This window comes from Cuculus canorus, chromosome 3 (genome assembly GCF_017976375.1).
Source record: "Cuculus canorus isolate bCucCan1 chromosome 3, bCucCan1.pri, whole genome shotgun sequence".
NCBI lineage: Eukaryota > Metazoa > Chordata > Aves > Cuculiformes > Cuculidae > Cuculus > Cuculus canorus.
In genome coordinates, this window is record NC_071403.1 from 99,949,079 (window position 1) to 99,959,852 (window position 10,774).

The 10,774-nt window shown below is 36.1% G+C and overlaps 1 protein-coding gene across 1 annotated transcript in view; it reads left to right on the plus strand.

Annotated features, from left to right (window-relative positions):
- CAMKMT (calmodulin-lysine N-methyltransferase) overlaps positions 1-10,774 on the plus strand; it is a 223,457-nt gene that overhangs the window by 199,186 nt on the left and 13,497 nt on the right. The window contains exons 9-10 of the mRNA XM_054064258.1: positions 4,044-4,107; positions 10,197-10,328. Of these exons, the coding sequence (XP_053920233.1) occupies positions 4,044-4,107; positions 10,197-10,328 (196 nt within the window). The remainder of the gene's footprint in view (positions 1-4,043; positions 4,108-10,196; positions 10,329-10,774) is intronic.

The window sequence follows — 10,774 nt, forward strand, 5'->3', positions numbered from 1 at the left end:
ATAATAAAATAAATAAGAGGCAAACTGTGAAAGCTACTCATTATTTAACCATTCAAGATTTTGACAATAAAAATAGTTTCATGGTTCAGCAGTTCCGAAATAACTTGTAAAATGTCAACTATGAGATAAAAATAAGGAAAAAAATCTCATTGAGGACACACCTGGAAGAAGGATACACTGGAGAAAAATACTGAAATAATGGAACTTTTAAAGCACAGCTAACCACCTCATTTTTTAAGGGGGAATTTAAAGGCCAGGTCAAGGCTGCCAGAAGTTTAGATTTTCATTTGACCTTGTGCATGTAAATTCATGCAGGTGCTGGAATTGTGAGAGTGAGTATGAAGAGGGGAAGAAATAACAGGTGTCTATATGGGCAGGCCAAAACCAAGACTCTTCCAAAGCTTGACAACCTCAGGTTTCTGGTTATTTAAAAGGAAACATATATCCTTTTCTTTATTAAGAAAAAAGTAGCTGAGATTTTTTAATCCAGGGAGAGTGTCAAGGCCATTAAGGGTGAGCCAACAGAAAATTCTTTTGTCTCTCAGGTGAACTGAATCTTCACAACCGATTTTAATGTAGGACAGAATATCGTCTAGATCCTCATATGCCTTTGGAAATGCATAATATCCCACTTTACTTAGTTAGACTGATGATGTTCTTGAAGGCTGGCACATGCGTAAGTATTTGCACAACAGAGGCCAGGGAGGGCTATCCACATTACTTTCACTGCTGAGATTTTTGCTGAAGTCACAGAGAGCTGTGGATTCAACAGGAATATTCTTTAAATAACTCACACCCAGTCAGTTTTGTCCCCATTAGTATTTCATTCAATGTAAGGAAATATTTTTACAGGAATTCAATAAGATCTCTGCCTTTCCTCATTTTAAATTTATTATTCATTTTTAGCCTGGTTTCTTGCATACACTTTCAAGTGCATTGGGATCTGATGACATGGAAGTAAGGGTTTTTTCAGTATATGTCAGCCATGTAGTTCAAGGCGAACAAAATGACAAATGGCTCTATACACTAGCTACTATATGTGAATGTAATCGTGTCTGAAGCTATAAACTAAGCTCTTTTACCAATCGCAAAGTATGCTAAAAGGAACATAAGATCACATCGTAGTGTCTAGAATATAAGTATATGCCTATCATTGCAAGGTGCAAGATAAAAGCATGAAGCATATCAGCATGAAACAAACTGAGTATCTATTAGGGTTTTTTTAATCTGTTTCCTTGCGGTTTACTGTTACTTAAGTACAGTTTTTGTGTAAACTTTCATTTTGGTTTTAATGGTAATTTAAAATTTAAAAAAGGATGTGAGAGGTGACAAGAATGCCTACCTGCTCATCCAGATTTCACAGGTTAAGAGCACTGCCTAAACAAAGGCCAAATCATCAGCTGTGCTCTTGCCTCTCTCCCACTGTGATCTGAAACTTCCTTAATGAAACTTCCTTAATGACCTGAGAAACCCTTGCTATTCCTGTCCTGAGCTACTGCTTTCACAATGTCCTTACTACATAAACATGAGATGCTATCATTAAAGTAATGACGAGCAAAGCCATATTTGAATTGAGATATGAAAACTGAGTGTGAAGAGTTTAGAATAATACACGATTTAGTTTCACTGAGCTCTGATGAGCTTTAAAGTGTTCTCTCTGGTACCTTTTCAGTATGCTTTGATAGTATTTAGTTATACAAATTCTACTGGTAAGAGAAATTGCGTGACTAAATCTCCTTGCGTGGGCAAAATCCTGTGCTCACCCTGTCTGCAGAACAGATTATCTAACAACTTCTTCAGGATTTTCTTCCTTCAAGGCCTCCTCTGACTCAGAGAGAGGATAGAGATGTTCCCCGGAGTCACTGTAATGCATTAGCATTGCTTCCAGCCTTCTCTGCATCCTCTGGTCAGAGTATGTGGCTCACAGAGCAACAGAATAGAAATTGCAGATTAGAGAATATTTTCAATTGGAGTGGGTCCTGTTGCCAGGGTCAGGCTTTGTGGAGGGCAAAAACAATGTGGGAGAAGAGCCAGGGCCACTGTCCCAGGTTCTCCCAAGCTAAGGGGGCTGGGAGTCTACCTCCCATACGGCCAAAATATCGAGTGGAAGTCAGACAGAAAAGGTATTATTGAAGTTGTTTAATCCTCTGGTAGGTCATGTAATCATTTTAAGTTCTCAGAGACTCAGTGTCTGGTGAACAAAAGCCTGTGGTTCTATCGTGGTATAGAAACAAGTTTGGTAGCAGCAGTTGTGCCCCTGTCTCATTGTAAAAAGAGAAAATGGTATGCATATTCATGGAAAAGGAATTTTAGCACTAGTAAGGTGAGTTCCTGGTGAAGGTAGTGTCTTATGTTATCTGTCTGCATTGGGATCTACCTGAGGTGAATGTGGTTAAAGCTCCCAGGAGACATTAAATATATCAACTGCTGTTTCAATTAATTAAATTTAAACAGCCATATTTTCAGTAAGGCTCTTCCAGTGAAATTCATCAGGGTGGAGGGGCAGCCATCATTCCAATTGCAAAAGTTTAAATTTTCTTGTAGACAGACTTCCAGAGAAATTGTTAGCTAGTACTTGGATACCTTAAGAAGAATTTAAAAAGTCATACTTCTATACAAAATATTCTTTAAGAAATGTATGGATACCCTGTCTATCATATTTTCTTAGGTACTGAGGTTAGTTCCTGCCAGTATTTACTGATGAAATTTTGTCAGTTTTCTGCTAGGTTGTTTGTTTTTTTTAACCTGAGTAGCAAAAATTCACAGCTCTTACACAGCTGCTTGACCTTATGATACGTAATATTGTATTCTCCTCGGTAGCTGTGGAGTGTCCTTACCTAAATATCCACGCATATTCTGTTCTTGGTGACTGGCATGTTGTTGGTAGACGACTTTTTTCTTTTCAGTGTTTTCATATATTCTTTATATTCTTTCAGAAATTTCAAACCTGGAAATAAAGTTACCCACATCTCTTCAGAAAAAGATGTTTGAGAATAAAGGAAAGGGATGTTTTGAAAAAAAAAATGGAAAGAAGGGACGAAATGCTGTGTAGTGTGGAACTTGAGAACAGATACAGGGTGCGAAGCAGCTTTATTATAGAGGAAGCATGAAAATAATAAAGTAAGAATCACATTATTTGTGGCCTGCTTGATAGAGTTTCTTATCTGAATTGCCAGTATAAATGCAGCCCATGGTAGTAAGGGCTGAAAGGCATCAGTGGCTATCCGATGGTTGTTCACTAACCATTGTAAATGCACTCTCATCCACAGTAACTACGTGTCCACAAATATCTAGTCAAGAGTGACTGGCACCCTGGTTGCCACTCTTAGTATACACATTAAGGTACTGAGGGCCAGGAAGAATGAATTATCCCTTCAAATCATGAGGTAATCACACCAAAATAGGGCTGAGCATGTTGGCAACATTGCATGGGAAAATTGACTCTGCTGCTATCCTTGCGGGACCCATGCTGGAGATGAAGGATTTCACTCTTGAGAGAGGACAACCCTGTACAATCTGAATTTGAAACAGTTTTTGAGGGAGAGAGGAGGTAGGGGCTTGTAAATCTTTATAGGGATAGGTATAGATAAATATATAAATAAAAAAATATGCATAATAGATAATAATTAATAAAACTGTGAAGGTAAAAGGAAAAAAAAATCCTTAATAGTAATACCTGAAATACAATAGAAAATACTTTTTAAAAATCCACTCTTGCATAAAAAGGCATGTAAAATATTAGCTTTGTATATTGATCTTGATTTCTGATATGTTATTATTTTAATAGCTAGCATATGTGATCTGTGAATTTTAGCTATATAAAAACCTGGTTTGTGCTGATATTTTAGCTTTGGTTTAGATTTTGTTGGTTTTATCTGTTTTTTGATATTTAAAAATAGCTAAACTGGACAGAAAGGTAGACCACAGTTTCTCCTTTACAGCATTGTGTAAACATATGTAATTAGCCTTGTACTTATCTGCATTAGTATCATTAGAATTGAAAACCCATTTTAATCTGGATTCCATTCTCTTCTCAATGTCAGCCTGTTTCTGGACCGGTACAGAGCTAGCCTTGTTGATGCAATAAAGAGATTACTCCAACCCAGTGTAAGTATGTTTCTATTTTCTCCTGAACACTGGCTTCAGAATAATTAGTCTGTGCACAATGATTGAGAGAGTAATGGAATGGCAGGATTAATGTCATGTAATACTTTAATACTTATTATGTCCAACTTCAATTGAGTCTTCTAATCTATCAGATTCTTTCCTAATCATAAACTAGGAAACTTCTTATACTTGGCCTTCTGATAAGGAACACAGTGGGTAGTAAAATAAATGAAACCGCTTCAAAGATAGCATGAGATTATTTTTATCAAAGCGTTTCTCAAGTATTTTCCTTTGATAATAATGTCTTCATATTAAAGTAAAAGCACGATATTGAAAGTTTTTATGTTGGCTTCTGTCATTTGTAATCCCTTCAATTGTAACCTTTGTCACTGTGTATTTATTTATTATGAAAGAATATTTTTTTCTTTTCATTTCTGTTTATATAGAATGATCAAAACCTTTATGCATATATTGTATCCTAAAACTTTTTTTCTATCAAGTAAGCCCTGTGTTTACATGTTTTATACCTTAGAACATAATGAAATTATGGTCTTCATAAAATGATTAAATGTTCTATATGAGTGTCACTGAGGAAATATTTTATTGGTTTCAGTCTTTCAGGCTGTTAAATCAGAGAGAACTATAGGAAAACAAAATTAAAAAAGCTTATGTTTATGCCCAACAAATCATCTTGAATCTCAAAAATACAAAATTAAATTATGAATATGAGAATATGAGAAAAAATGTGAAGTGATTGCTGTAAGTAGGAATTTGAAACAGGTATTTTACCTCTCATGCTTACCATATGAATCTTTCAGTAAGTTAAACTTCTCATGTCAAAACAAAAATATGTAATTTTAGTAGTGCATTCTCTGAACTGTATTTAAGAATTGCATTGCACTTTTTGCACAAGAGAGTTTTCTCTGTAAAAAGAAGAGAAGACCCAAACGTGCAAAGACTTAAGAAACCAAGTCATTTTAGCCATGTAAGTAATCCCATTCTTTGCTTAGAGTGATCAGGTTTCTATTCTTGGTTCTATCATAGACTTTCCTGAGTGACCTAAGGCAAGTTACTTAAGATTGAATTATTTTAATGAGCTGTGGGGCAAGGCTGCCAGAAAGACATTAGAAATGTAGCCACCCTAAGGAAAAGGTTACCTGGATATTTCTGTCAGCAGCAGCAAGGGGAGGTTAAGCAGCTCCTGCCCAGAGTGATGTGTACTGACTTTCATTATGTGCCATCAGTTATCAGGATGCAATAATTTTTGGGACCAGAGGTAATCTGAAATGCAAAGCCAATCCCAGTTTAAAGAAATGCAAAAGGTATTTATATTTTTTTAGCCCAGATCAATGTCTTCAGATAGTTTCTTCAGATAGCCCCATAGGCCACTGTACTGCCTCCATGCGAGCAGATTGGGGGAGAAGAGTGTGAGTGTCAGGAAGAGAAGTGTAGAAGAGGTGTTGCAGTACCTGTGACCTGGCTAGACCCTGTAGCTGGAATGGAAGAATAGCTGTTAGTTGGTTTGCCTCCTTCTCATAGCTAATCACGATGGTCTCTGTTGCTGAAAAGGTGAGCATGCACATGCGTTTGTTTATACACACACAAAGCCTTTCTTTGCCTGGGCTGATTAGCCCAAACAGAAAATTTTATTTAAAAAATGACAACAAGGCAACCTGAATTTTAAGTAATAGCTCAAGTTCCCATCTATAGATAATTTAGGAATTGTTAACCTGACTTTAAACCAAAATTGGCCTGACTTCGTAATTGTTTAGCTCCAGCCAGCTAATTCAAACTCAGAAGGCACCTTTGTTTTTCAGAGCAGGTGTACTGCAGTCCTTTGTGAATGTAGATGGAGAAAAGGGAGGTGGCTTTTTGTTTCCTGTCTTCCTAGTCTGGCTTGCTTCTGCAATTTGTCATTAATAGTGTAGACTGTACTTATTTGCTCTGCATTTTAAGACATGGTCACTATCTCTTATAAGCAAAGCTAGCTTAGGCAATTCTGCCTTCTTGCAGGAATTTCTGTTGTAGAGTTTTGGACCGCTGTCTGAGCTGTATTTTTTAACTAAAGTCAAGTGCATAACCACTTTGTGGATAGTCATATGGGTGAATATCCAGTCATGACATGGTCTTGTGAATTACTATAATTCATAACTCAGAGGAGAGCAAACTATTTTATGAGGTGGAAGCTGGTAGTACAGTGACCTTAAATGAGCTCTCTTGTCTAAAAAGGACATGGTGAACACAGATGCCTTCAAGCATATGCTTTCACAAGTTGAAAGACCCAAATAAAAGCATATACTCATTTGAGATTGCAAGGCAAAAGACAATTACAAGTACATAATATTATTTTTACTCTTCGTGTCAACCTATATAGATGTAAGGATAATATCAGAGGCAGCTTTACTAAACGGCACTATATTAAATGGACTTTAAAGGAAAAATAAATTAATAGTGAACACATTTGCAAGTTGCAATAATTAAGAATAGATTATGGGCATTAGTTTATGCCCTAGCTAAGGTATAAATTGCTTCAATTAGGTTCACTCTTCTACATGAATTATTTCGTCTCAAATTTAGAAGTTACATTTCCTTATTGGAAATATTTTGCCAAATTGATAGAGGAACAATCTCAAATTGAAGACACATCTAGATATAAGACATCTTTCAAGTGTAACTACTATACAACTAGGATAGAAGAGTTCAGAGAAAAATAATAGCTAGCAAAACTGAAAGGAAAAGTGGAGTGAAGAGAAAATAATGGGTATCCTTTCAAAGCTATCTTCAAGAAAAAACTCAGAAGAGATAGTTCTTGTTAGTTTAAAAAGAGGTGAATTTATCTCCAGTATTTTGTTTTTCACTAAGGATGTTACCTGTGGCTATTAGAATCCTTATGGCACAGAATGATGTGTTTTGGGTAAATTTTCATTTTCCTGGACACAGGACTCTGGTCATTTCAGTTATCTCATTCATGGCATGGCCCCATGGACAGTTGTATTGGCACAAGAAGTGAGGACCAGAAATGCACACAGGCAGAAATGAGCAGCTCACAGAGTTACTGGGGCTGAAATTTCTCATCTGAATTTGTTGCAAAGGCAAATGTCACCTGTAAACCAATTCCAAGAATTAGGCACTGAAAGTTTACATCAAACAAACTTATCTGGAATGGCTATATTTTATTCCTCTAATAAACAAGCTACTCAATTTGGCAGTATTTAGTTTTATTTTCTCCTATGATTAAAATGTACTATTAATTTCAATCTCAGAATAAACAGTTGCTTGTTTGCATATTTCCCTAATTTAGAACATTTTTCATGAGGACTTTGATTCTTCTGTGGCCTGTCCATTCAAAATCCCAAGGAAGTCAATTTGATCCTGTTGAATCATGATTAGTAGCAGCAAATAAAACTGCATTTAATAATGATTGAATAGTAAATTTAGTCATAGTCATGTCCAAAATGTGAATGACTGTCCCATTATCTTACTGCAGCACTGTAGTGACACTTCAAACTATTGTAACTGGCATCTTCCTCCGTGTTTTGTTCATGAGTTTACTGGAATTATTTTTCCAGCTAGGAAAGGCTATTCTGAACTTTAAACATCTTCCTAAATTGAGAGGCACTTTTGACTTACAAGGTTTGAATTAAACAACTTTGGGACAGTCCATCAAGTGCAGATCGAGGCTGCTGGTCTAATTTTTTTTATTTTACCGCAACCACAAAATGAAAAATCTTTTAAAATTAGAAATGTTCTACATCAGCTGGCAGAATCACATAGATCAGGCAGTTGACCATAAAGTTCTTTAAACCCAGATTATGATAGACCAGAATTGGCCACAGTACCTGCCAGTTTTGAGGAGGTTTAATACTACAGTTATTGTAGTATTAAATTTAATCATGATTTCTTGGGTTTTATGAGCGGGGGCAAGATCCTCAGGTGTTTTAGATGCACACTAAATTCAATAAAGGAATGGGTTTTTACATCAAGTAAGGAGCTGGCCTAAAGTAATTGTTTAGTGATTTCTCTAGAAGGCCATTTTCCTCTTTCAAAGTTATTTCAAGATTCTCCGTTTGGTTTTAAGAGGTATTACATACCTGATTACATTCTATTTTACTGCATTGCTGTTTCACATTAAATTTGAAATAGTCTACAGAGTATAAGGAGGAATGACCACATGGACTGCTGACTCCAAATGGAAATCTGTAAGGGGTTGCTGTTGTAGGAGCATCACTACCTCATCAAGGCTGCTGGATCAGTGGCTGATGTAAGGCTTGTGGTCCCTAGCCATCTCCATTTATGAGGTTTAGCTGTGCTTGAATTCCTCTGTGAATCGTGTAGTCAGTAAGCCCTGGGTGGGGCCGTGTTTCCTGTTACTGTGACCTTTCTATGAAGCTGCCCATGAAGATGGACTCCTTCTTTATGCCAGGAAAAGTCTCTGCAGAACAACATACTGGGGATTGTGAGATGGCAACAGGGAGGAGAAGGGTCTTCAGCTGAAGGCTCCATTTGCTACCTACTTCTGTCTGATGATATTACAACATGCCAAGGATGTGAGGGAACTGATTGTGAATTTCCTGTGTTTAATGTTTTTCATCCTGAGCTGAGCCTATATTCAGATGTAACATTTACATAAGCAATTCCAATGCCTTCGGTGGGACTGAAACCTCTTTGCTCCTTGTATTTAGCCTCTGAATTAAAGTTATAGCTACACAAATGAACATCTTTGGATATTGCCCTAGATCTCCTTTGTACTTAAATTTCCCCTGAGAAAAGATGAGGATAACTGTATTTCCCTATCTCACAGAGGCATTGTGAGAATAAATACAGTGCTGTAGTATTACTGATTGAAGTCTTTTAAGTACACATTAGTACCATAGATCCTGACATAGAGTTTTTATTGCTGCCTCACTCCACGTTGTCTCAGGCTACACGTGCATGAGCTGTAACACACTGATTTGTTCCCTATCCTCCTCACTATCTGTGTCAGCATTGTAACTTCCCAGAGTCCTCATTGAAATTCTCCTGATCATTTTTTTTCTCTGGTATACTAGATCACATTTTCTCAAGCCAAATATCCTTCTGCAGCATCTAATAATTTTGTAACTTCTTCAGATCCTTAAAAATATTTTTTGTCTCTTCAGTTAATTACAGCATCTCACAAATTAGTCTTAGCTTTCATTAATATAGAATTTAAATGTAAGAACTCACAATAAACTTCATGGCTCCCCTTGGTGTGATATGCTGTTGGCTGATATTAACCTTTGTTTACAGCTCTTCAACCAGTTTTCATTCCATGTGACAGAACACGGTATTCAGCCAATTAGAATTAATTTTGAAAATAAGATTTCAAGAGATGCTCTATCAAGTAGGCTAGGTTTTTGGCCAGTACTTTACACAGAGTGTCTAAGATCTATCAGTTTAAGGTACAGAAATTTACATTTTCTTAAATACAAAAGGGTGAACAAAAAATTAGCTAATGGACCATAATGTATTGCCTGGGCATCATAAATGGCCTGATTGTCTTGAAAGAATTACTATGCAAAAACGTTAAGTCCTGCTTTAAATGCAATTTACCATTTTAAGGTCAAATTTGTTTGCCCTGCTCAGGTTGTTCTAAATATCTTTAAAAAATTAATGATCAGGCCTGATTTTCCTCCCATTTTGACTCGTTTTACACCGTTGTAATTCCACAGCAAATGGGTGGTACTTTTCCATGTGTGAGAATAAAAAAAGAAAATCATTATTTACAGTCTGTGTGGTCATGAGCTAACAAATGTATTTTGCATTGAGTATATGTTTTGTATGTTTTTTCTGAGTTTTATTTTGGTAATTCGTAGTCACCATTATTATAGGAAAAGGAGCAGATGTATGGCAATTGGCAGTTTTCTAAAGAAAATAATTATTTATTTCTAATTTGCGTTTATTTAATCACAGAAATCTTGAATTTTTTGAACAATTATTTATATTACCTTATTTTAGTATTTTACCGAGAGAACTATTTACTTTTCTAACTTGAGTATATATAAGTTGTATGTTATATCTGGTTCCTTTCCAGTTATAAAAATGTATAAATTCTCTTTTTAATGTTCCAGGGAAAAGCAATGGTATTTGCTCCACTCCGAGGGAATACTTTAAACCAGTTTTGCAATCTAGCTGAAAAAGCTGGTTTCTCTATCCAAAGACATGAAAATTATGATGAACACATTTCGAACTTCCACTCCAAGGTTAGTTTTCTGCTTGTGTTAGATAACACTTTAATCCGCATTGCATTTTGAAGAGATCATGGTCCTTTTGGCAGGTAACCTAAATGTTTGATTAAAGTACTCCTTAGGTGTGCTGTTTCTGAACAGCTATTTTTGTATCTGATTATTTTGTGTGGTAGAACCACCCTTTATCTCTGCACGTCTAGAGGAGTTTTGCGGAAGCATCTCCTGTTTACCCTTTTCATTCATAGAAATCTAATTTATGAGGGTCTTTTCTTGTTGTTGTTAGCTGCCTATAAATATACTGCACACTAACATTTACATTTTAATAAAAAGCTTGCAACTTTTAAGTAGGTTAAATACTGAAATGGACTGAAATAAATAGGAGGTGAATGTCTAATTGTATCATATCGTACCTTAAATCCTTATCTCTGGCTGCTTTGTGGCTGGGTCAGTTGGCAGCTTCA